The 26,294-nt window shown below is 64.0% G+C and overlaps 1 protein-coding gene and 1 long non-coding RNA gene across 2 annotated transcripts; both read left to right on the top strand.

The window, feature by feature from the left end:
* The first annotated feature begins 2,936 nt into the window (after positions 1–2,936).
* LOC128901266 (uncharacterized) lies at positions 2,937–4,880 on the top strand. The gene is made up of 4 exons (XR_008463448.1): positions 2,937–2,970; positions 3,419–3,515; positions 3,751–3,773; positions 4,782–4,880. It is a non-coding gene; the product is annotated as an uncharacterized LOC128901266 (long non-coding RNA).
* A 14,254-nt stretch (positions 4,881–19,134) lies between these two features.
* Positions 19,135–20,554, top strand: NEUROD4 (neuronal differentiation 4). Its single transcript, XM_054183194.1, has 2 exons — positions 19,135–19,164; positions 19,550–20,554. Exon 2 carries the CDS (start codon positions 19,559–19,561, stop codon positions 20,552–20,554), a length of 996 nt encoding a protein of 331 aa, XP_054039169.1. The 5' UTR covers positions 19,135–19,164; positions 19,550–19,558.
* The last annotated feature ends 5,740 nt before the right edge of the window (positions 20,555–26,294 follow it).

Here is a 26,294-nt window from a genome sequence, read left to right as displayed (position 1 = left end):
ATCCCATCCACCCACCCAGTACCATCGCATCCAACCCTGGTATCAACCCATCCATCCCCAGTACCATCCCATACGCCCCCAGTATCACCCCATCCATCCCCCCAGTACCACCCCATCCACCCCCCAGTATCACCCCATTTCTCCCCCAGTATCACCCCAGGCACTCCCCCAATAGCACCCCATCCCCCCCCCAGTATCACCCCATCCACCCCCAGTACCATCCCATCCACTCCCCCAGTACCACCCCCTCCACCCCCCCAGTATCACCCCATCCACCCCCAGTACCACCCCATCCATCCCCCCAGTACCACCCCATCCACCCCCCAGTATCACCCCATCCACCCCCAGTACCATCCCACTCCCCCCGCCCAGTGCCACCCCATCCATCCCCAGTACCACCCCATCCATCTCCCAGTATCAACCCATCCATCCCCCCAGTATCACCCCATCCACTCCCCCAGTACCACCCCATCCCTCCCCCAGTATCACCCCATTCACCCCGCCAGTACCACCCCATCCACCCCCAGTATCACCCCAGCCACTCCCCCAGTACCACCCCCTCCACCCCCCCAGTATCACCCCATCCACCCCCAGTACCACCCCATCCATCTCCCAGTATCAACCCATCCATCGCCCCAGTATCACCCCATCCACTCCCAGTACCATCCCATCCACCCCCCCAGTACCATCCCATCCACCCCCCCAGTACCACCCCAGCCACTCCCCCCATAGCACCCCATCCACCCCCCCAGTATCACCCCATCCACCCCCAGTACCACACCTTCCATCCCCACAGTACCACCCCATCCACCCCCCCAGTATCACGCCATCCACCCCCAGTACCAGCCCACCCATCTCCCCGTATCAACACATCCATCGCCCCAGTATCACCCCATCCACCCCCAGTACCACCCCATCCCTCCCCCAGTATCAACACATCCATCTCCCAGTATCACCCCATCCATCCCCCAGTACCACCCCATCCACCCCGACCCCCCAATGCCACCCCATGCACATCCCCAAGCAGGTCCCACCCTGCTGGAGCATCTCCTGGGGCACATCCCTGGGGGTGTCCCCCCCCCGCCCCCGCCCCCAGCCCAGGAGCTGCTGCCTTCACCTCCATCCAACTTTGCCGAAAATTGCACCCAGCCCTTTTTCCTGCGTTTTCCGTTCCGGCCCAGGCGAACGGCCCCCGCCGTCGGCGCTGGCTGTGCCGCGTGGCAGCGGGTCACGCGTGGCTGCTCAGCCGTGGTGCGACGCCAGCGCCGCGCTCCCCCCCCCGGAGAGACGAGAGACGGCTCCCTCCCTCCCTGGCTCATGTCTGCTCCGGACGGGGTTTGTTTGTTAAACGGGGCCGGGGAGATTATTCATCCAGGTTTTTTTGCCTGGATGCGTTTGCCTCGGTTCCCCCCCCCCAGAACCACTTGTCCCCATCTCGTGACCCCCCCCCCCAGGCTCCAGCCCGTGCCCTTGGCTCGGAGCACCCTGTGCCCCAGCTGATCCCACCCTCGGTGAAGATGTTCCGAGCTCAACCCGCATCCCCCAAAACGGGAGAGCGCTGCTCTGCCCCGCTCATCCCGAAACTGGCCCGGGCTGGCCCACCAGGATGCTCCCGCCGCATCCCTGTCCCGCTGCTGCGGGATTTGGGGTGCCAGGCGCTCTGGCCCTCATTAGCGGAGTTCGTTACCTCCCGGGGCTCTTCCCACCCCTTTCCCGCCTGGCACCTGCCACTCAGGCTGCGAGGAGTGGGGACACCGTGCCCCCGTTCCTGAGCGGAGCCATCGTCCCCTCGTGTCACCCCGGTGTTTCAGGGTGCATCAGTGTGACCGTCCCCACCATCACCTCCCCCCTGCACCCCCAATCCCTGCTGGGGGGGGCTCGGCCTCGCACCCCCCTCCATCCCACCAAGCCTCCGCCTCTCCCGCACGTCCCCTCGCTGTCCCGGTGCCTGTCAAATGGTGAGGAATAAAGACCTGGAGCCGAAAACGAGCTCCGTGATGAGCAGGAAAGGTCTGGGGGAGTTTTTTTGCAGCTCACAGCAGCCTTGGCTGCCCCCCCCCAAGCCAATTGTCCCCATCTCATGGCCCCCCCTGGGCTCCAGCCCATGCCCTTGGCTCGGAGCACCCTGTGCCACAGCTGATCCCGCCCTCGGTGAAGATGTTCCGAGCTCAACCCTCGTCCCCCAGGAATGCTCGGGGTTGGGGGGGCGCTGGCAGTCGGGGAGGATATAGGGGCTGGGGAATGAGCAGGGGGGGTCTCGGAGAAGGCATGGGAGGCTTGTGGGGTGACCAGGAGCGTGCTGGGGGAGTATGGAGTGTACTGGGGTGCTACGGAGGGCACTGGGATGCTGCGGACTCAGAGCCATGGAGCTCCGGGAGGTGTTGGGGCTTGGCGGGCTGGGGAATGGCTTGGCACATGGAGGACCGGGAACGCTGGGAACGGGGCTGGTTCGGGTGCTCCCGGGGCTGGCAGCGGGGCCAGCCGGAGGGGCTGCAGGGCTAATCCCGGCTAATCCTGCCCTTGGCCAGGCGCCCGGGCACCGGCATCTTCCCACATCTGGAAGATCCCGAGCTTCCCCCCAGCCCTCCCAGTCCCGGCCATTGGTGCCCGCTGCCTTCATAAGGGACGGACCCCGGCCCCGGCTCATCCCTGGGTGGCTCCTGGCTGTGGTCGTCACCCAAAATCCTCCAGGATGGTGAAGCTCTGGGTTGTCCTGCTGCTGGCCGGGCTCGCCTGCAGCCTGGCCGCCGGCGGTGAGTCGGGCAGGTCCCCGTGGGGACAGGGGGTGACACTGGGGTGGTCCCCGGTGGGGTGCAGGAGGGGGTTCGGGCCGTCCACACGCACGGATCGAGGGGTTGGGTGCAGAGTGGGGGGTGTGCGGTGGGGGGTCCCGACACCCCGCCGCGGTGGGTGATGCCATCTCTCTTCCTCCTGCAGCTCCTCTTGATGGGACGTCCTCCCCGAGCCCCGGTGAGTTGGGGGTCCCGCGTGTGAATCCTGGAGGGGGGGGGTCTGGTGGCCGGGCTGCAAGACCAAGGTTTGGGACACCCCCCTAAGGACCCCGAGCCCTCCAAGGAACGGCAAATCTTTGGGTTTTTTCTCTTGTTCCGAAGGTGGGGTTGTTCCCGGTGGGTGAGGATGCTCCTGCATCCCTCTCCACCCTCCAAGGCAGGCGTGGGTCAGACCCACATGGCCCAGGTGGGGTTTGAGCAGCCCCGGCCCCCTGCAAACCCCCCACCGGCTTCCTCGGGGACGGGGATGGTGGCCTTGGCCGGGGTGGGAACACAAGGGCCGAGAGGTGCCGGGGCGTCGGGGCCAGCGGTTTCGGTGGGTGGGTGGGAGGTACCGTGGAGGGGGTGAGGAGCACCCGGTTGGCGGCACATTGGGGGTGTTCGGGTAACCCCCTTTCTCCCCGCAGACGTTGAGGCAGCCGAGAGGGCCAATGGAGGGCTGGTGGCCCGGCTGGTTGACGTGCTGCATGAAGCGCTGGAGGCTCTGACCTCCAACATCATCGGGTGAGCGGGGAAGGGGCAGCAACCGGGGGGCGGGAGGGCTCCGTCGGGGTCCCCGGGGACAGCAACGGTGCCGCCCCGAGCGGCGTCCCCAGCTCCTTGCCACCCCGCTGCGCTGGATGCCGGCGGGAGACACAGCGGGGTGGGTGCCGGGGGGGGGGCCGGCTGGGTGCCCCTAGGAGGGTGGGATGGGGGGACTGGGCCGGGTCTCACCCGCTGGGTGTTTTCTCTCGCCCAGGTGAGCGGCCGGCAGCCAGCGCGGTAAGTCCCTTCCTTCCCCGGGCAGCCTGGGGACACGGGGTGGCCGGTGGCTGGCAGGGATGCAGCCCAAGGGCTGGGGGCTGGGGGGGCCGGGGGGGAGCGGGGAGAGCTCTCCTGGGGAAACTGGGAGCCCCCCCCCACCTCCCGGGGCCACCCAGGACCGTGCCCGGCTCCTCCTCTGCTTCTGCTCTGAGCGCCTCAAACCACCCTGACACCCCAAGAATCTCCCTGACACCCCAAAACCCACCCTGACACCCCCAAAACCACCCTGACACCCCAAAAATCACCCTGCCACCCCACCAAACCACCCTGCCACCCCAAAAACCTCCCTGCCACCCCAAAAATCACCCTGCCACCCCACCAAACCTCCCTGCCACCCCAAAACTCTCCCTGTCACCTCAAAAATCACCCTGACACCCCCAAAACCCCCCTGCCACCCCAAAAATCACCCTGACACCTCACCAGACCTCCCTGCCACCCCAAAACTCTCCCTGTCACCTCAAAAATCACCCTGACACCCCCAAAACCCCCCTGCCACCCCAAAAATCACCCTGACACCCCACCAGACCTCCCTGCCATCCCCAAAACCACCCTGTCACCCCCAAAATCACCCTGACACCGCACCAAACCTCCCTGCCACCCCAAAAACGTCCCTGCCACCCCAAAACCCTCCCTGCCACCCCCCCGGACCCCCCCCCCCCCCCCGCCACCCCACCGACCCCTCCCCTGATCCCACACCAGGGACCCCCACACGGCGGCTGGGCTGGGCTGGGGGCGGGGGGGCCCGACTCAGAGCAGGTTCTGGGGCAGCGGAGGAGCCAGAACCTGCTCCCCCCTCCATGGTGCGATTTGGGGGCCCTGCCAGGGCTGGCCCCGGGTGCCAGCGTGTTCCCCGGGGAGCAGGATGCGTCCCCGTCCCCCCCACCCCCCCCGCCTCCTCCCTGCGAGCACCCCCGGCTCTGCACAGCGCCCCGCAGCTCCCTGACGCCGGCTCCGTTTGACCCCCAGCTCTTCCCACGGCTCTTCTCGCCCCACGGCTCTTCTCGCCCCACGGCTCTTCTCGCCCCGCGTCCGCGCATCGCTCCGGACCAGAGCTGCCAATAAAGCAAACCCCTAATTACTGCCTGCCTTCTCCTGCCCGGTGTTTCCCTGCGTCCGGATGAATCCCAGCCCGGCTGTGGTCTGGTCCGGGGTACGATCCTGCTGCCAGCTGGAGGCAGCTGCAGTAGATGAACCAAGTCCCCCCCCTCGTCTTGATTCTGGTGCCCTTTTCGGGGGGAAACGGGTGCCAGCGGAGCCCCAGGGAGCCCTCCCACGCGTGGTGGTCCCAGAACAACCCACCAGCCCTACAGGTCACGGTCTGCAGTCCTTACGGAGGCCATCCCAGCGCTTCCCAGTCCTGCTGGGAGCCCTCCAAGCTGCAGGGCTGAGCCGGATCCAGCTGTGCCCAGCTGTGCCTTCGAGTTTGTCCTGCCAAGGCAGAGACCCCCAGACCCCATTTCGCTGTCCCCCAAGCTCTCAACCCCCTTGCGGGGTTCGGCTACCAGGCACTCTGGCCCTCGTTAGCGGAGTTCGTTACCTCCCGGGGGTTCTTCCCACCCCCTTCCCGACTGGCACCTGCCACTCAGGCCACCAGGAGTGGGGACAGCATGGGCATCTGGGGTCCCCATGGTGGTCCCCAGCTCGGTGTCCCCACCTCCGGCACAGGGACGGTGATGCTCTGGGGTGTCCCGGGTGCAAGCAGGGCTGGGACACGAGGTGACACGGGGTGGCCGGGGATGGGGGGGGGGGTGTGCATGGGGACAGACAGGCCACCCCGGCCCCATCCAGCGTCCTCTGTCCCCCTTGGGGCTAACGGCTTTCGCCCCTTTCCCTTTGCTCATCACTGAGGGGGAGGGGGGGGTCACCAGCCCCGGGGGCGGGGGGTGTCATCCCACCTGGGGTCCCCTTGTCCCCAGCTGGGGACCACCCTGGCCACGGCCCCAGGTCCAAAATGTGGCTGTCCCTGCCCCCCCCCCCCCTCTTCCCCCAACCCCTGGAGGTCCTTGGGGGGGGGGGGCGGGGTGTGGGATTTGCAGCTCTGACACCCCCAGCTCTGCCAAAACCCCGCCGGGGGGGGGGGGGGGGGGGGCTGGAGGAGGTTGGGGGGGGTGTGTGTGCTGCCTGTTGCCATGGCGATGAGGATGATGCTGGCAGCTCCGTGGGAAGCGGGTGATCTTCCCGGGGATGGAGGAGGGAGAAGCTTCGTGTCTTTTTGGAGTCGTGGGATGCTCCGGAGAGACACGGCTCCATCCAGGACGAGCCTGGAGGCGTCTTGAGAAGGGCTCTGGGGTGGGGGGGGTGGGAAGGGGGGGGCAGCTTGTACCTGTACCCCCAAATCCACACGGCGAAACCAGTGCCTACTGGTTTCCAGCTTGGGAGACCAGTGAAGAAGAGTCTCATGGCTTCGCTCCCGCTTGGAGGGTGGACAAAACCTGGTCGCCCTTGACCGGCTCCTCTCACCTCTTCACCGCTGGTGCCCCAAATGAATGATTTTCCCCCCCAAAAAAACTCCTCCGCCTCGGAGGAAACCCAGCTCCTCCCGGAGCCGCCAAATGCCCCGTCCCTGGATGAAGAGCGGCCTCCTCCTCCTCCTCCTGGCTGGCAGCCGGGCGCAGGGGTGCGTGCCGCGGCGCACATCTCACCGCCTCCTCCCTCCTGCCGTTTCTGGGCAGCTTTTGAAGTAAACCAAGCATTTTTTTAATTTTTTTTTTTTGTTTTTTTTTTTTTTTTTACACGGTTTGGCAGGGGAAAGGTGCGTCGTGCGAGCGCCCGGGAGCTCTCGGGTGGCCAAATCCCCCTCCGAGCTGGCCCCCGGCAAGCGTTGGGGGTGGATAAACGCATGCAGTGACAACTGCAGCCACCACCTCCGGCTTCCCACCGCAGGTGAGAGAAATCTCGTCTTAAAAAACAGCTTTTTTTTTTGCTTTTTTCTTTCTTCCCCCCCCCCCCCCCAGGAAAAGGCTCGTGGCGGCGCTGCCGCTCTCTGCGCAGTGGGATGTCGCCGGGGGAGACCCCACAAGTGATTCCTGACAGCTCCTGGCCCCGTAATTATTCCCCGAGGTGGGATAGAGTGTTATTAGCCATGGATTTGCTGGGGATGGAGCGGAGTTTAAATTAGAGCCCGGCTGACGGGACCCTCCGGGCGTGAAAGTCTCGCCCGCCTTTGCCGGTCGCACAAAGCCACCCCCAAATCCTGGGAACTGACCTTAACAAGGGCCGCGGTTTTGGCGGAGCGGGAAAGCTCTGAGCGAGGACGCCCAGGGCAGCAGGGGCTGGATGTCACCGCCTGGGAGCTGGTGACCCCAAAAGACCGTGGGGTTCCCAGTGACCGGAGTGGGGGGCACTGGGGGGTGCTGGAGCTGGGGGCCAACCTCCACCCAACAGCTCCGAGGCTTCAGGGCATCTTTTTTTCCCCCCCATCTGGAGCATCCACAGGCAGGGGGTGGGCACCGATGCGGTCCCTTTGGCTCTCCGTCCTTTCCAGGGGCGGGCAGATGGCACCTGGGGACACCGCGGTGGCCCAGGACGTCACCTCTTGCTCCCGTCCCCCTCGGGAGCAGCCGCAGCCACAGCCTCCATGTGCGGTTTGAATTTGGAGCTCGGAGCCGTGCTGAGCCTGGAGCCGACCCAGCTGGCCGGGAAACGTCACCGCGATTATTTCAGTTAACTCAATTTACTGCTATTACTGTCAGCCGGACCTAACGACCCGACACGGAGCAGCAGCCCTTAGAGGACCCATTCCTAATTAATTTTAGCTCATAAACTAATTAATGGATTTACTTGTAAATTCTCAGAAAATCCATGTTCGCTGCTAGGAGCAACCCTTTCTCCCCGGGGAGGCCGGGCATCCTTGGGGATGCTCTAATCTGACCCTGGTGAACGTCTGTGTGTCCCCCCCCCCGGTTCCTCCCCCAGCAAAGTCACCCCTCGGCTGGATCCCGGTGCCTGCAGAGGTGCCCGGGCTCCTCTTCCCTAGGGATGCTCTCCCTCAGCTGGCCCGGATCCGTGGGGATGCCAGCGAATCTCCACGCCTGGGTCGGGGCCAAGCTGGACCAGGTGCCACCGCAGCTCCTCGCCGCCGTCGGTCCCGGGGGACGGTCCAGGGATGCTCCGGGGGGGACGCGGGAGCCCCGGCTGCGGAGCCTGAGGAGAGGGGGGAGGCAGCTGGGCGAGGAGGTTGCCAAACGGGCAGAGACGGTGGCTCCTGGCGATGCCGTGCCCGCAGCTCAACATCTGGGGCCCGTGGTCGCCGTCCAGGCAGCAGCGTCACCGCCTGTGCCCATCTTCCTCCTCCTCCTCCTCCTCCTGCAGAGCCTGGCCAGGGACAGGGGGACCCAAGACGAACCTCCAGCCTCTGGGGACGTCGGGGCAGCCCCCAGTAGGCTCTTTGCTGGGATGGAACTGGTCACAAGGGGCCAGGACCTCCTTGCCGGTGCCCACGTAGGGTCATTTTGTCCCCCCCGCGGCGAGGGTTTGAGGGGCAGAAGTGGCCGCAGACAGGAGCCGGGGGCGGGGGGGGGGTCCTGGGGCTGCACCCAGGGACGTGGGGCTGTGCGGAGCACAGGCTGATGCCCATCCCAAAGGCATGGGGCTGTGCTGTGCCCCATCTCCTGCCCCCCCCAAATCCATCCTGTGACCCCGGGGCTGTGCTGTACCCCATGTCCTGACCCCCCCCCCCCCAAATCTGTCCTGTGTCCCCAAGGCTGTGCTGTACCCCATGTCCTGACCCCCCAAATCTGCCCAGCATCCCCATGGGTGTCCTGTACCCCATGTCCTGGTCCCCCCAGATCTCCCCAGCCCCCCCAGAGCTGTGCTGCACCCCATGTCCTGGCCCCCCAGGTCTCGCCAGCCCCCCCAGGGCTGTGCTGTAACCCATTTCCTGCCCCCCCCCAAATCTGTCCTGTGACCCCAAGGCTGTGCTGTACCCATGTCCTGGTCCCCTCAAATCTCCCCAGCCCCCCCAGGGCTGTGCTGCCTCCCTCCCTACGCGCTGGCGGACCGCCCCCCCCCTCCCCCCCAGGTTTGCGGGACCCCTCTTTGCTCCAGGACCTCTGCGCCTAGAAGCTCTTGCTCCGCCCCCCTCCCCCCCCCCCCCGCTAGATTTGGGGGTGACACCCGGCGGCGGTCCCGGCGAGCCCCCCCCCCCCCCCCACCCCGAGTTGGGGGGAGGTGGGGCACCCCCCGGGGGTTGCCGGTTGCGGAGGTTTCCCACCAGCAGATGTCAGCTCCCGCCCGGGGGATGCGCGGCCGGGGCTCCGCAGCATCGCCCCCGCCTGCGACAGCCTCCCCCGGGGCGGGGGTGGGGGGGGACACTCCCCGGGGTGACAGGGTGGCCCCAGGGCTGCGTGTGCCACCACCGCCGCAGCGACACGGGCTCTTCCTCCAGCTCCCCCCCCCCCCGCCCCCCCCACATTGGGGGTCCGCTGTGGAAAATAGCTGGTTATCAACACGAAGGGGTGCAGGGGAGGGGCTGGGTGCTGGGCTGAGCACCCCGGGGGTGGGGGGTGTTTTGGGGGGGGGGGGGGGGGGGAGCTGTAGCAAGTGGAGTGTTACGGTTTGAGGAACCCGCAATGATTGATTGTCGTTTAGACAATTATTCCATCACCCGATGAGCCCTCCCCACCCGGGAAGGGGAATCGGAATAAAAGAAGGGATACTCGAGGGTTGAAATACAAATAGATTTAATAGGATAAGAGTAAATAATGAACATTAATAATACCGAAGAACCAATATCGATCCCAATACCAGCGTAAGGATCATACCCGGCCCGTTCTACCATAGGAAGCCGCGTGCTCCCCGCCAACGTGGGACCCCGCGAGCGCTGCGGCCGCGGGAGGAAGGGAAGGGCTCGGGGCTCCGGCACCGGGGCGAGGAGTGCTCAGGATGGCAGCCATCAGGGGAGAGCGAGAGAGAACTCAGCAAACTCTCTGATTTCTCTGGAAAGTGCCGTCCGTGGGATGGAATAACCCCGGTGGCAGCTTGGGGCGAGTGCCCGGGTCTCGCTCCTCCTCGTCCCCGCACCTCGAAAACACTGAGCCCTTGAAACCCGCTCCCCAGAGCTGGCGATAAAGTAAATATTTTCACCGATTCAGGCACTAGAGTCTTCTAAAAGTGCAGTTTTCCCGGGCACGAGAAGAGGAGTTAGTCCTGTGTCGCTCAAACCAGGACATGAGGGTCCTGCTCACAGGCAGCTGGGGGGGTGGTGAGAAGGCAAAGGGCTGGAGACCCCCCCCGCAGGGTGATGGGGCGATGGAGGGGGGCTGGACCGGCACCCCCAGCCCATGAGCAGATGTTATCCGGGCCCGGCACGCCCCCCCCCCCCCCCAATGGATTTTGCCAACCTGGGCGCCTTTGTCGAGACGCAAAGCAGGGGTCGGGGACGCCACACGCCGACTGCTCGTCTGGGGGGGTTGCGGGTGGGGGCTGCACCCCCGGTTTGAGGGTGCCCTCGGGGGCAGGACCCGCTGTGCCACACGGCTGCCCTCGGCGTGGGGACCCCCGGGACCCTGCCAGCGCAAGGGAAGGGGCCGTGGAAGGCTCGATCCTGCTCCTCAGCAGCCACTTTGGTGCTGCTGAGCCCACCCAGGAGCCCCCCCTCACCCCCCCTGGCCCCACTCCCAGTAGAAAAATCCCCTCTGGGGGCTGAGCCCTGGGGGGTTTCTGCCCCACAGCGCTGGGAAAAGGGTCTTTCCCCACCCTGATAAACCCATTTCTGGCCAAGGGGCTGGGAGTTGCGCCCCTTGTTTTCCGGAGTGCTCCGGCAACCGGGACCCCGCCGAGCCCCGGGGATGTCCCGGTGTCACCCGGGCTGATGCAGCAGGTGGTGGCACGGCTGGGGCGTCACTCGCTGTCCCCTGCGTGCGACGGAGACGTCCCCCAGCTCCAGGGTGTCCCCAGCCCTGCTGCGGGAAGGAGGACGCCATCCCTGCCAGCTCCACTGGGCCGGAGGCAACCGGGAGCAAATCTGGGCTCTCCCAGCTGTGCCCGCAGCCGCCACGTCCTGCGGCTGCCAGGAGCCCAGCGGGCCAGTAGCCACGCTGGGAACGGCTCCCAGCTTGGTCCCGGGGGACAGCGGGCTTGTGGCCCTTTCCCCCCCCGGTTGCCGGGGGTGCTGGAGCCCATCTGTCCCCCCCAGTCCAGCTGGGCACTTTGGCAACCCATCCCCGTCTGCCTCCCCCTCAGGGCGGGCAGGGGAAACTGAGGCACGGAGCCATGTGAGAGCACCCCGTAGCATCGGGACGCACCGGGTGCTCCATCCTCTGTGCCACCCACCGCCTGGGGGTTTTTGGGGGGCAGGATGTGGCCAGTGGGCAGGAGGGGTGCCGCAGCGAGGGCTGGGGATGTGGCTGGTCCCCTCAGAGTGTCTCCAGCCCCCGACATGTCCCTTCTCCAGCACCAAGAGCCGTCGGGGTGGCGAAACGCCCTCTGCAGCCAAATGGACCCCAAGGATGGGCCACCAGGACGGCGCCCATGGGACTTGGGAGACCCCCAAAACTGGGGGACCCTGGGGACAGGGCCCTTTTGTCACAGTTCCGCCCGCCCCCCCCCCCCTTCCCGCCACCTCTCCCCGGTGCCACCATCGCTCAAATTGACAAACACGGGTCAGCGAGCGCTGGCCGCGGCCCCCTCGGTCCCCCGCCGCCCCACCGGGCCCCCCGTAGCCCCTGATTTTTCTTTAATTGCATTCCCCAGTGTCATGCAAATGAGCCGTCCCGGGCGCAGCTGCCGGGATTAAATTAGACCCCGTTAATACGCGGTAATTGCGTTTCCGCACAGGCCCAGGAATGCCAACCCCGGGCACGGGGGCGGTGGGCGGCCGGCAGCGGGGCCGCAATCGGCTTTCACAATATTTACTCTGGCAATTACCCCCCCTTCCAGGCCGCGGCCCCTCCGAGGCCAGGGGCTGGCAGGGGGATTAGGGGACGGAGAGGCGGGGGGCGGTGGCCACCGGGGTGCTGGTGGGACATGGGGAGAGGGGTGGGATGAGGCTCCCCCCTTTCTCATCCTCCCCAGATTTTGCCCCTTGTACGTGCAGGTTTGTGCCCTGCCTGGAGCATCCAGGTGCTGGCTCTATCCCCTCTCCAGGTGGAGCATCATTGAGGTGGAGCATCCCAGGGTGGAGCACCATCAAGGTGGAGCATCACAAGGTGGAGCACCATCAAGGCGGGGCATCATCAAGGCAGAGCATCACAAGGCGGAGCACCATCAAGGTGGAGCACCATCAAGGTGGGCATCCCAGGGTGGAGCAGCATCAAGGTGGAGCAGCATCAAGGTGGAGCATCGTCAAGGTGGAGCATCCCAGGGTGGAGCAGCATCAAGGTGGAGCAGCATCAAGGTGGAGCACCATCAAGGTGGAGCATCCCAGGGTGGAGCACCATCAAGGCGGAGCATCCCAGGGTGGAGCAGCATCAAGGTGGAGCAGCATCAAGGTGGAGCATCGTCAAGGTGGAGCATCCCAGGATGGAGCAGCATCAAGGTGGAGCACCATCAAGGCGGAGCATCACAAGGTGGAGCACCATCAAGGCGGAGCATCACAAGGTGAAGCACCATCAAGGTGGAGCATCCCAGGGTGGAGCAGCATCAAGGTGGAACATCATCAGGGTGGAGCACCATCAAGGCGGAGCATCCCAGGGTGGAGCACCATCAAGGCGGAGCATCCCAGGGTGGAGCATCATCAAGGTGGAGCATCCCAGGATGGAGCATCTGAGGGTGGAGCATCATAAAGGTGGAGCATCCCAAGGTAGAGCACCATCAAGGCAGAGCACCGTCAAGGTGGAGCATCCCAGGGTGGAACCCCATCAGCGCAGAACATCCCGAGGTGGAGCATCATCGAGGTGGAGCATCATAAAGGTGGAGCATCCCAGGATGGAGCATCATCAAGGTGGAGCATCATTGAGGTGGAGCATCCCAGGGTGGAGCATTGTCAAGGTGGAGCATCCCAAGATGGAGCACCATCAAGGCAGAACATCCCAAGATGGAGCACCACCAAGGTGGAGCATCCCAGGGTGGAGCATCTTCGAGGTGGAACATCCCAGGATGGAGCATCATCAAGGTGAAGCACCCCAAATCTAGCTCCTTTTGGCAAGCCTTGCAGCCATCAGGAGGACCTGCTCCAGGTCCCCCCCCAGTCCCTCACATCACCCCAGCCCTGCCGGGATTGCTCTTGCCCCCACCCCGTGGCTGTGGCCCTGGGATGTGGAGCACCTGAGAAGGAGGATGCTTTCGAGGGAGATTTCCTTGCAGGGCACCAGGGAAGGGACACAGGGTGAGGGACATCTGGCATGTGACCAACAGCTGGGGGTAACGGGGACAAGCTCAGGACCTGCCACCTTTTCTCTGGGGGTCACGGGGACGGTGCAGTCTGTTCCTTGTGACCTGCGCTGCTCAGAGGGAAACTGAGGCACGGGTGGGAACATGCAGTGGCCCTGAGCTGAGATGGGTGTGGGGTAACGAACTGGTGTCTGGACCCCCCCCAGCGCCTGGGGAATGAAGAGCTGGGGAGGGATGTGGGGTGGGGGTGGGAAGATGATGGTGGGGGGGGGGACGTGGGGGACCTGCGGGGGACAGGGGACCTGGGGATACGACCCCTGAGAGATGGGAGGGTTAAATGGGGGATGGAGGGGCCCTGGGAGGGATGGAAAGACACGTGGGGGACGAGTGGGCTACGCAGGGGGCATCAAGGAGGGGGGGGCACAAGGAAAGGACACACGGGGGTGAGGGGGGGGCTCTCGGGGAGGGTGGGAGGCTGCTGGGGTGGGCACAGCTTGGGGTTTGGGGGTCAGCGGGGCTGAGCCCAGGTGGTAACTGGTGATGCCAGTCCACCTCGGAGACCCCCAGCGCCCACCCGGCATGTCGGGGGGGTGTGTGTGTGTGTGGGGGGGCTACACCTCCACCCCAGCCACAGCCCAGCAAGGTCCCGTCCCGGGGTCTGCGGGGTCCCCGTCCCCGGGGCTGGCGACGGAGGCGAGAACGGGGAGGTTGAACATCTTGCGAGAGGGGTCCCGGGGTGGGGGGGCAGAGCCCCCCCGTAACCCCAACAGATGCAAAGCCCCCGCACAATGGGATTAGCCAGCGGCACGTGGCCCGGCACACAATGCCCCCGCCATGGTCCCGCTCGCTCCCGGGGGGTCACCCCCGCTCCCGGCATCCGGGGGCCACCGCCAGCCCCGGGGGAGGTTTCCTTGTGTGTCGTGTGTGTGTGTGTGCGTGTGTGTGTCCCCCCCCCGGCCCTCCACCCCCAGCTTCGGGCGCCCACCGGCCCCTTTGTGCGGGTGCCCGGACCTGTTGGAGCCATCTGTCAGGGAGGGGACGAAGCGGCCACCGAGCCGGGCAATGTGGCAACAGGCAGATTTATTGGCCGCAATCTGTTCCTGCCTGCCCGGCCCGGCCCAGCCTGGCGCTGGGAAGCGAGCCATGAAGCCACTAATGAATTAATTAGTATTCCCTGTAATCCCAGGCTGCCAAAGACAGGAGAGGCGAGCGCTCGAAATTAAGGGCGGAGGGTCCCGCGGGCTGGCGCGTGCGGGGAGGCCCCCACGCAGCGACGCTGGGACCAGAGTCCGGGCAGGGATGGGGGGGAGGGTTGGGGGCAGAGGGATGACTTTTGGGGTGCCGTCGGCGTTCCCTGCTTCCAGCCCCGCTGCTGCAGGGGGGGGTCCCAGCCCAACCCCTTCCCGAGGCCGGGGGGCTGCAGCCCCTGAGGTTGGAGGTGCCGAGCTCCAGGTCCGGCGGGGGGCGCAGAGCGGGGTGACCCATAACGTTCATCCCTTAATTAATGGGGGGGGGGTTGTCTTTTTCCATCGCCCCCCTCACCGGCCGGGGGCTGTGGAGCCCCGGGGCCCCTTCCCTTGTCTGAGCGGAGGCGGCGAGCTCAGCCGGGCCCCTTCTGGCTGTACCAGCCACTAATTACTCCCCCTTTGCTCTCTCATTACAGCCGGGAGGGAGCTGCGGCCCCCCCCCCGCCCACCCCCAGCACCTGGGTCGGAGCCAGCGTCGCCCAGGCCTTGGCCCCCCCCCGCCCCCGGCCATCCCCAGCGCCCGCGTCACCACGGCGGTGCCCGGCCAAGGCGGGAGGAGGGTGATGACACCCCAGTCTGACACCCCCGGCAGCCCCCCCCACCCCCGTGTCACCGTCACGTCGTGCTTGGCCGTGTCCTGTCGGACGGGGACACCCTGGGGGACTCCCCCCGTGGAGCTGCACGGCTGGGTCTGTCCTGGTGCTGGGTGCCCGTCCAGGGGTGCCCATCCTAAGGTGTTCCTCCCAGGATGCTCATCCAAGGGTGCTGGTCCAGGGATGCTCACCCAAGGGTGTCCATCTAGGGGTGCCCATCCCAGGGCGCTCTTCCAAGGGTACTGATCCAGGAATGCCCATCCAGGGGTGCTGATCCAGGGGTGCCCATCCCAAGGTGTTCATCCCAGGGTGCTGGTCCAGGGATATCCATCCAGGGGTGCTCATCATCCAGGGGTGCTCATCATCCAGGGGTGCCCATCCAGGCGTGCCCATCTAGGGATGCCCATCCCAGGGTGCTCTTCCAAGGGTACTGGTCCAGGAATACCCATCTAGGGGTGCCCGTTTAGGGGTGCCCATCTAGGGGTGCTCATCATCCAGGAGTGCCCATCCAGGGGTTCCTACCCAGGGGCACCCATCATCCAGGAGTGCCCATCCAGGGATTCCTACCCAGGGGCACCCATCTAGGGATGCCCATCCCAAGGTCTTCATCCCAGAGTGCTCTTCCAAGGGTGCTGGCCCAGGGATGCCCATTCAGGGGTGCTCATCTTGGGGGTGCTCATCATCCAGGGGTGCCCATCTAGGGATGCCCATCCCAGGGTGCTCTTCCAAGGGTGTTGGTCCAAGGATACCCATTCAGGAGTCCCTATTCAAGGGTGCCCATCTAGGAGTGTGTATCTAGGGGTGCCCATTGGTGTTCCTCCCAGAGTGCTCATCCAGGGGTGCTGGTCCAGGGATGCCCATCCAGGGGTGCTCATCCAGGGATGCCCATCCCAAAGTGTTCATCCCAGGGTGCTCTTCTAAGAGTACTGGTCCAGGGGTACCCACCTAAGGGTGTTCATTCAGGGGCACCCATCTAGGGGTCCCTATTCAGGGGTGCCCATCTAGGGATGTCCATCTAGGGGTGCTAAAGCAGGGGTGCCCATCCTAAGATGTTCATCTCAGGGTGCTCATCCAAGGGTGCTGGTCCAGGGATGCTCACCCAAGGGTGCCCATCTAGGAGTGTTCATCCCAGGGTGCTCTTCCAAGGGTACAGATCCAGGAATACCCACCCAGGGGTGCCCATCACCCAGGGGTGCCCATCATCCAGGGGTGCCCATCTAGGGGTGCTCATCATCGAGGAGTGCCCATGCAGGGGTGGCCATCTAGGGGTGCTCTTGCAGGGGTGCCCACCCTAAGGTGTTCATCTCAGGGTGCTCTTCCAAGGGTATAGATCCAGGAATACCCATCCAGGGGTGCCCATCATCCAGGGGTGCCCATCTAGGGTTGCTCATCATCGAGGAGTGCCCATGCAGGGGTGGCCATCTAGGGGTGCTCAAGCAGGGGTGCCCATCCTGAGGTGTTCATCTCAGGGTGCTCATCTGAGGGTGCTGCTCCAGGGATGCTCACCCAAGGGTGCCCATCCACGGGACCCCAGCCAGCGTACCCACCCGAGGATGCTCATCGAGGGGCACCCACCCAGGGATGCCCAGGGACCGGGCGTCCCCACCGGGGGTCCCCCACCCAGGGATGCCCCGGGGTTGCCGTCGGGGCCCCGGTGGGGGGGCGGGAGGAGCCGGGCTCGGTCACCTCCCCCCGTGGGAGGAGCCAGGGGGGGATCCGCGGCCGGGCAGGAGCCGCCGGCAGCGCGGAGCTCTCAAAACCGCCCGACAGCCGAGCTGCCCGCTCCCGGTGTCGCTCCCGGTGGTGCCGCCGCCGCGGGAGCTGCCCGCGCCCCCGGGGCTGGAGGCACCATGTGCCCGGGCAAGTGACAGCGGGGACTCGCTCCGGTGCCCAGGTAAGGGCGGGCTGGGACCCCCGGGGGTGCGGGGGGACCTGAAGGGAGGGGTCGGCCCCTTCCGACGGAGCTCTGCGGCCGCTCGGTGCCCCCGGTTCCCCGGGACGGCGCGGGGGGCTCTGCCCCGACGGCGGAGCAGCGGGACCCCGTCCCGGGGCGTGGGGGGGGCTCTGCCGGGGGTGGCGGGCGAAGGGTGGGATGGAGCCGGCGGCACCGAGCCCCAGCCGCCCCCCGCGGCTCCCCGCAGCCGTCGGGGATGGAGCCGCGGATCCCGGGACCCCCGTGCTGGGGGCTCTGCCCTGCCCCGGCGCCGGGCACTGGCTGGTGGTGGGTCCGGCCAGCCCTGGGGGTGGCTTTCGCTGGGGATGGCAGTGATGAAGGCGAAGGAGGTGATGAAGGACCTGCCGCAGCCCCAGGCTTTTGTTTCTCCGCTGCCGGAGGGGGCAGCCCGGGGAGGGGTGGGGGGGGGGGCCGGTGCTCTTCAGGGGCAGCCCCTTCCCCAGCGAGTCCTGCCCGGGGCCAGGACCCCAGCGAGGAGGAAACCAGCATCCCCCACCTTCCTCCCACTCTTCCAGGTCCGTGTGGCTGCTGCAGGGCTGCCCTTGAGCAGATTCTGCCCCTCCAAAATGTCAGTGCGCCCCCTCTCCCCTGCCCCAGTTGGCTGAGGGGGGAGCTGGGAGCGGGACCGTGAGTGGGACTGGGAGCTCTGGGCAGCCCCGGGGTTCAGGACTCAGCCGACACCGGTGTCCCCGTAGCCACCCCGTCGGGTGCCGGAGCGGATGGAGCAGCTGTGGGGCTTTTAATCCGCCCTGCAGCCGGAGCCCACCGCCTCCACCTACAGCTGGGCCACATCCTGGTGCGTTCCCAGGCAGGACGTGGTGCAGAGCCCTCAAGCAAATCCTAATTTTTGTGGTGTGCTTGTGGGTTTCTTGTCCCTCCTGCCCCCTGCTCCGGGATAAATTCCCAGCCCCAGCTGCCCATTTTGTTCCTGGCTCTTGTGCCAGCATCTTTTTCCTGCATCCTCTTCCTCAGCCCTCTGTGTTTCTTCTGCCTTGGGTGGCCCCGTCCGGGGTCGGGGTCTTCGTATCCGGGGCTGGGGTCGGTCAGTCTTTGTCCTGAACCGACTGTCCTCCTCTGGGGGATCGAGTCCCTTGAAAAGAGACCAGTGGAGGCTTGAAACCAGGTTCCTGGTCCTACAGGAAAGGAGGAGGAATTGAACCCACTTGTTTTGGGAGGGGACCTCGGTGCCTGGTGACACAAAGGGCGAGCATCTCCCTCTGCCCATGAGCGCAGCCAGCCCTACTTGAAAATTAAGTTTTCGGCTAGAGCAGGCGTTTTCCTGCAATGGGTTTCTTGTCGTTCTTTCAGACGATGTGGGATGGAGACGTTTGAAAACGAAAAATATAAGGGGCTGGACAGGCTTCCCATTTCACCGTGGGTTCCCACCGTCTCCTTACTTGGGAAACTACCGAAGTGACTTCATCAGGCAATTCCTTCTTTGTCTACTTCCCCCCCGCTTTAAAACCAAAATCAATATTCTGGAGAAAGAGAGCAAAAATCCCTAAAAATTCAAACTGGATTTCCAAAGAGACAACCTTCTGAAACATTTCCGCGGGAATACTGCTCCGCGGAGCGCAGGGAACGGGGGCAGGCGCTGGGGTCGCCTCTCGAATGCAGCCCCAAACCCGCGGGTTTTCTTCTGGGATGGATTCTGGTGCGCGGGACCGGTGAGGGACGGGAGGTGCAGGCAGGGATGCTGCGTTTGGGGTGGGTCTCCAAGGGTGGAGTGAAATAACTCTCGGACCGCAGCCTGGAAGGGGGTTTGGAGCAGATCCGCAGCCGTTTCTGGGCTGCTCTCACCGCCCAGAGCGGGTGCAGCCCTGTGGTCCCACCGGGATGCTCGCAGGAGGCATTTGGACCTTCTCCATCCTGGCTCAGCCAGACCCATCCATTCTTCCAAGAGATGGTCCTTCACCACCTTCGCCCACCAGATTTCCAAATATCTGACAGACCCCCTATTACTCTGCCGAAGAGTTAATTGGGGCCGCATGGTCCTCCGGGGATGCGATGGCTGTGCGCAGCAATTAACACCCTAATCCAGCCCGCCAGCCCCATCTCGCATATTAAAAGTGGGATTTTCCGCGTGGGGTGGAGAGGGGCAGCGGAGCCAGGGCTTGGGCAGCGCACTTTCAGCAAAGCTGCTTAGACGCTAAGCTTTATTAAATGAGTCAGGCCCGATGACAGGATTTGGGGGGGCTGATTAACATGAAACCCGGGCTGGTTCGTGCGGTGCGAGCGTGTTCGTTACGGCAGAGGGAAACGAGGGTTCAAGCAAACGTGCTCTGGTTAGAAGAGGTCAGGCAGGAAAATCTCCAGAGGCGGAGGATCTTGGCTTTCGCGCTCCCTTTTGCAACCCACGATCAGGGTTGAAGCCACGAGGGGAAGGACTCATGAGCGGGAATAACCCCAAAATTGAATTGTTAGAAGCTCTGAGCTCTGAGCTGGGCCCCACGGAGAGGCTTCAGTGGCTCCCCCCAAAATTCAGCAGAAATTATTGTAGGTGGATACATAGATAGGGGATGGATAAATAGATTCTGTAAGTGCCATCGGTGGACAAAAAGCAGTTGATGCCTCTGGAAGATGATTTTGACGCCAGTTCCTAATGCCCTCAACATGTTGAGTGGCTCTGCTGCTGGAATTCCTTAACATCTCCTTGTCCCCTTGTTGCAGAGATCGGAGATGACCAAGGCGTATGCCAAGCCCAAAGAGATGGCGGAGCTGGTGAGCACCCAAGCTTGGATGGAGGAAACGTTGAGCTCCAAAGATGAGCTGAAGGAAGAGGACAGCAGGCAAGGTCATTTTGGATTGATGTCTGGCTTGAATGAAGAGCACGACAGCATCGAGGAAGAAGAGGAGGAAGAGGATGATGGGGAAAAGCCGAAGAGAAGAGGACCAAAGAAGAAGAAAATGACCAAGGCAAGGTTGGAGCGGTTTCGGGCCCGGCGGGTGAAGGCCAACGCCCGGGAGCGCACGCGGATGCATGGTCTGAATGATGCTCTTGACAACCTGAGGAGGGTGATGCCCTGCTACTCCAAGACTCAGAAATTGTCCAAGATCGAGACACTGAGGCTTGCGAGGAACTACATCTGGGCTCTGTCTGAGGTGCTCGAGACGGGGCAGACTCCTGAAGGGAAGAGCTTTGTGGAGATGCTCTGCAAGGGCTTGTCCCAGCCCACCAGCAACCTGGTGGCTGGCTGTCTGCAGCTGGGACCGCAGACCTTGTTCCTGGAGAAGCATGAAGAAAAGTCCCCGGTGTGCGAATCCGCCGTATCCAGCCACTCCTTCAGCTACCAGTCCCCGGGGCTCCCAAGTCCACCCTACGGGACCATGGAAACCCACCTGCTGCATTTAAAGCCTCCGACCTTCAAGAGCTTGGTGGATGCTTCCTTTGGAAACCATCCCTCTGACTGCACCACTCCCCCCTATGAGGGTCCCCTGACGCCGCCCCTGAGCATCAGCGGGAACTTCTCCTTGAAGCAAGATGGGTCTCCAGACCTGGATAAATCCTACACCTTCATGGCCCACTATCCCTCCGTCAGCCTGGCTGGAGCACATGGACATGCCTCTCACTTCCAAAACACAGTCCCCCGCTACGAGATCCCCATAGACATGAGCTATGAGTCCTACCCACACCACGTGGCCGGGCCCCAGCTCAACGCCATCTTCAATGAATAGCGAAGCAGAGTTAGACCCGAATTCTTGACGTAGAGAGAAGTTTCAGCCGCGTCGTGGAGCTGGTTCTAGAACGGACACAACTGGAGCGAGGAAATCGCTGCTACAGGGTGAGAGACTTCTGAGCATCTCTGCAGGACATCGGCGTGGAAGGTTTGGCTGGCCCTCCTGTGCTCTGCCAACAGGTCTGCGCTGGTGCCACCTTGCTGATTTCCGAGCTGTCCCCAGGAGCCACGTGAACCCTTCCCGACAGCCAAACTCTGAGCAGCCGCCGACGAAAGCTGAGCCGCTGCCTCCCGCCTCCCTCTGCCCCAGAGATGCTCGTGAAGGTGGCTCCACCCTGCAGGACTTTCTGCCTGAACGCACTCCAGCACTTGGGATCGTCCATTGTCAAGATGTTACGGCTCCTTTTCCTCCCTCCTTGGGGTGGTGGGGTGTGGGCACACCTCTGTCTCGCGTCAGGTGGAGACAAGCCCCTCCTGCCCCTTGGGCTGACCAGTTCCCCTTCCACAGGCTCTGATGGGCTCGTGGTTTTCCCAGTTCAGCTGTGGCAGAGGTGGGAATGACCTCAACCACTTGCAGAAGACCAACACGGTTGCTTCTCCTTGAAGCTTCCCACCCAACGGAGGACCTTATCTTTGCTGCCGCTGTATCATCCAGGGACGGCACGGTCCAGGCAGGCTCAGAGCTTCTCCATGATGGTCGCTCCACTGCTCTCCTCCTGCGCTGAGCCCGGCTGCCCGTCCTCTTCTGAGCCTCAGACCTGGCCTGTGACCCATAACCACCATGAGCTCGTCAGCACATGGCTCAGGCTCTGATGGGGTCATGGTTTTCCCAGTTCAGCCATGGCCAGATGGGCTGGCAGAGGTGGGAATGACCTCAACGACTTGCAGAAGACCAACACGGTTGCTCCTCCTTGAAGCTTCCCACCCAACAGAGAACTTTATCTTCGCTGCCACTGTATCATCCAGGGACGGCACGGTCCAGGCAGGCTCAGAGCTTCTCCATGATGGTCCCTCCACTGCTCTCCTCCTGCGCTGAGCCCGGCTGCCCGTCCTCTTCTGAGCCTCAGACCTGGCCTGTGACCCACAACCACCATGAGCTCTTGAAGCCTCGCGAAGGGAGGGTTGGTCTGTCAGAGTACAAATATCCCGGCTGGAAGAGGAGCGCTCAGCTGAACCCTTGCTCCTGGTAGAGCCACGTCTTCTTACGGTTTGTAGCGTTATTTCTCATGATCTGTGTCCTGAAGACACCCTGCCAAAAGAAGTGTGTCTTAATTTCCCGTTTTATTTATTATTTACTCTGTGTGTGTGTGTGTGGGGGGTCTAATTTATTTCCTTCCATTTTACATAAAAATGTGGAATGTGCTAAACAACCTCCTCAAGTTCCAGTTGACTTCCAAGTGCTTAGTTGGAGTTAGCTTTGTGGAGACGCGTGGTTTTTGCAGTGCTGTTGCTCCAGGATTATTTATTAGCCATTATTTATTTAATTTATTCTGTTCCTGCCCTCACGGTCTCGTTTCTGATGATGACACCAACTATTTAACCCAGGGGTTACGTATTTAATGTTGAACTGCGTATTTAACACGGCCATTTCGTGGCTTTTGGAGGCTGACGGTGCCCAGCAGCTCCCGACTCGTCCCTTCTGTTTCTAGGTGAGCAATAACTTTTAAAGGCTATGCAACTATTTTTGTTCTTCAAGAAAATCCAGGCAACTATTTTTTGATGTCCCGCTGGCCTCGCGAGCCCGGCTGGCCAAACCTCCCTGTTTTGCCAAGAGGTGTTTTGTATAGAGTTGGGAATTTGGAGATGACTTGAGCTCCGGAGGTCCCTGCCCCGGCCCCTGGCTCCTGGGGGCTTCTTCCCTTTTCTACTGAGAGCAAATGTTTATCCTTTTGTAAAGAAAGCAGAATTGGGGTTTTAGCTCGAATAAAGTTGTGGTCTTGTTTCAAGCGGCGTCGCCCCAGGGCTGGTGTCTCCTTTTCTGTGGTCTCCAGCGTGGGGGGGGTGGTGGTGGTGGGGGTGGTGGTGGTGAGGGGCTGCCCCGGGGGGAACCAGAGGATCCCAGTTCCCCCCGTGCTGGGGTGCAGCTGGGATCCCTGACCTTGGGGCTGGGCTCCGTGGGCTGCTGCTGGTGGCTAGTGCTGGCTATGGGGCCAGCACTGGTCATGGGACTCCCTGGGATGGTCATCTCCAGAGGCGTGGGGGGGTGGTGACGGTGGTGGACGCGGCCGGGGGGTGAATGTGGGTGTATTTACGGAGCTGCTGCGGGCTCTGCCCGGCCTTCATGGGGGTGCACGTCACAAACACACGTGCACACACGTGTAGACACGCACGCAAACATGCTCATAGCCACACACGGGCGCTGCCCCAGATGCGCACACGTGTGTGCGCCTCCATGGCCGTGGGGCCAGCACTGGCCCTGGGACTCCCTGGGAAGGCCATCTCCCTGGGAAGGCTGCGGGCTGAGCGTGGGGGCCTTCGTGGAGCTGCTGCTGGCTCTGCCGGGGGGGCGCGTGGCATGGGCACGCGTGTAGACACGCACACGAACACGCGCGGAGTCACACACACGCGCCGCCCCAGACACCCGCCCCTGTGTGCGCCCCCGTGGACCTGCCCATGCACACGAGTATCACACGCACGCACACGAACACGCGCAGGCGGCCCGCTGACGCGCGTGCGCGCGGACACGCCACGCACATACGTGCTGAGGCACGTGTCCGCGTGCGGACACGCTCTTGTGAGCACCCCATATACGCACGCAGGGAGGTGACACGTGCCAGCACACACACACGCGCACACACGTGTCACCTCTGTGACTGCGCAGAGGCACCTTGGGACACGTCCCGCCGGCTCCGCGAAGGCGCGGGGGACACGCGTGTCCTGGCCTCACCCCGTCTAAGCCCTCACCCCCACCGAGAGCGGGGCGAGCGTGACCCGGCACCCACGAGCCCTCGTGTCCCAGCTGCGCTAAAAACCCGAAACAGCTTCTGGCGGCCGTGGGGGCCCCTCGCGTGGGGACCCTGCGTTCCACGTGTCCTCGCACACCTCAGTGCCTCTCTGTCCCCAAACCCCGCGCGCCGGCTGCTGCCGGGAGCCCGGTGGGAGCTGCCGAGCTCCTCGTCCCCGCAAGCTGTGCCCGGCACACGGCTGGCGCTGCCCGGCGTGGGGCGAGGGCGGGGGGCTCTCTGGGGGCACCCGCAGCTGCAGCCGCGTGGAGAAGGGCTGGGGGAGACGCTGCGGCCCCGAGCGGGGACAGGGCTGAGCCGCACGGCTGGCGGGAGCTGGGCAGGGGGGCTGGCGAGGAGGGGAGAGCTCGTGTGTGTCCCCAAGGGAGAGGGGAGCATCGGCTTTGGGGAGGGGGCCGGGCTGGGGATGCTCCTACCCAGGTGTGCACCTACCTGGGGATGCTCCTATTTGGGGATGCTCCTACGTGGGGATGCTCCTACCTGGGGATGCTCCTATTTGGGAATGCTCATCCTGGGGATGCACCTACTTGGGGATGCTCCTACCAGGGGATGTTTGTACTTGGGGATGCTCCTATTTGGGGATGCTCATCCTGGGGATGCACCTACTTGGGGGTGCACCGACGTGGGGATGCTCCTATTGGGGATGCTCATCCTGGGGATGCACCTACTTGGGGATGCTCCTACCTGGGGATATTCCTACCTGGGGATGTTTGTACTTGGGGATGCTCCTACTTGGGGATGCTCCTACTTGAGGATGCTCCTATTTGGGGATGCTCCTACCTGGGGATATTCCTACCTGGGGATGTTTGTACTTGGGGATGCTCCTACTTGGGGATGCTCCTACTTGAGGATGCTCCTATTTGGGGATGCTCATCCTGGGGATGCACCTACTTGGGGATGCACCTACCTGGGGATGCTCCTATTTGGGGATGCTCCTACTTGGGGATGCACCTACCTGGGGATGTTCCTACCTGGGGATGCTCCTATTTGTGGATGCTTGTCCTGGGGATGCACCTACTTGGGGAAGCTCCTACTTGGGGATGCTTGTCCTGGGGATGCTCCTACCTGGGGATGCTTGTCCTGGGGATGCTCCTACCTGGGGATGCTCCTGTTTGGGGATGCTCGTCCTGGGGATGCACCTACCTGGGGATGGGTCTTACCCTGTCCCAGTCTGTACCGTGGGCTGGGGGTTACTGCAGCCTGTGGAAGCAGGGAGACCCTTCCCAGTGTGTACGCACAACTTACACATGCACACGCACATTCAGAACACATCAAACCTTACACAGGTACAACATCTGTGCGTGCACACGCAGAGTCCCGACCCTCCCGCACGGCTCCGTACCTCCCGCCGTGCACGGATGTGCATGTGTGCGCACAAACCCACACGCGTGCATGAAAACCCGCCCCCCGGACACCTACAGACACGCACACGTGTGCACGCACCCACGAACACACACCCGACGGCAGCGTGACACCCCCCCCACCCCCAGCGATGCTCTGGGAGCGATGGGATGAGGACAGCGGCCGGTCGCCCGCTGGTGCCCAGGGTCCAGCTGTGTCCCCGGCACCCCCCCCCCCCACCGCCGTGGCCTTTCGCTCGTTGGCCATTGGCCAAGCCCGTCTCAGTGCCAGGTCCCCCCAGGCGCGTGTGCGCCCGACAGCCGGGGAATCGCCCCTTCCAGCAGCCCCAGCCTGTGCCAAGAGGGCAGGCAGCCGTGCCAGGCTGGGGGCAAACGTCGCCCTGCTCCTGTGCCGGCCACCCCCCCCCCCCCCGCCTCCTCGGGGCTGCGTGTGTGCGCGGGCGTGCGAGAGCGCAGCTGGCCCCCGGTACACGTGTGTGCGGGGGGCAAGGGAATAGCCCTGCTTGTCTGCAGCCCAGGAGGAGCTCTGGGGCCGTGGCCCACTTGGGCTCCTTCAAATCCCCCGTGGCTCGGATGCTTGGCTCCGTTGGGGCTGTGGGGGTGGCGAGGAGCTGAGAACTGGCACGCTCGCTGCACCGTGCGCTCCGCAGCACTGGCACAGCCTGGAAGCCCATGGGGCAGGTCCCTCTTCCCCCCTGGGTGGAAAAGCGGGGTCCCCGTCCCCACCATGCCTCGACGGGTCCCTGCAGCTCCCTCCACCTCCTTCCCAGCGTGGGGGGAGGCTGGGAGAGGTCCCACAGCCGGGGGGGGGATGGGACAGGGACGGAGCAGGCAGGGTCTGGGTGCTGGGAAAGGCCACCTGGGGAGGCAACGCCGCGTCTCACCAGCCCCAGTGAGGACCCACAGAACCGTGGGGACCGGTGGGTGCCCAGGAGCTGAGCCCTGTGGGGAGCCCATCAGCTGCACTTAGGTAGCCTTAATGACTAATTAGCACCAAGGACAAAGGAGCCCTTGTTAGAAACTCTCCCCTTCCCCTCTAATGACACAGCTGAGATTGGAGGATGCTCCTTCTCCCGGAAGAGGCCTCCGGAGGCTGGAGCAGGTACTGGGAGCCTCCGATGGTCCATCATCTCCTCCTGCTCCTGCATCTCCTGGGCGAGCATCGGGTGAGCAGGGGTTGGGATGCCGGGTGAGCATCGGTTTGGGATATGACGCAGGGATGGCTCCGGACACTTCTTGGACTTTGCTTTGACTCCCCCCAGGGTCTCCACCTGGGCCCATGCTGGGGTCGGCTGGGATGGCAGAGCAGCCCTTCCAGCCCCTCTCTGGCACCCCAGCAGCCGGCCCCATCCCTGGGGGAGCTGGCTCAAAACCAGGACTCTTTTTTTCAAGGATACAGGAGGGATGAAGGCAG

This window comes from Rissa tridactyla, chromosome 24 (genome assembly GCF_028500815.1).
Source record: "Rissa tridactyla isolate bRisTri1 chromosome 24, bRisTri1.patW.cur.20221130, whole genome shotgun sequence".
NCBI classification, from domain to species: Eukaryota; Metazoa; Chordata; class Aves; order Charadriiformes; family Laridae; genus Rissa; species Rissa tridactyla.
The sequence above is the reverse complement of the archived record's forward strand: the minus strand, read 5'-3'. Positions and strand labels throughout refer to the sequence as shown.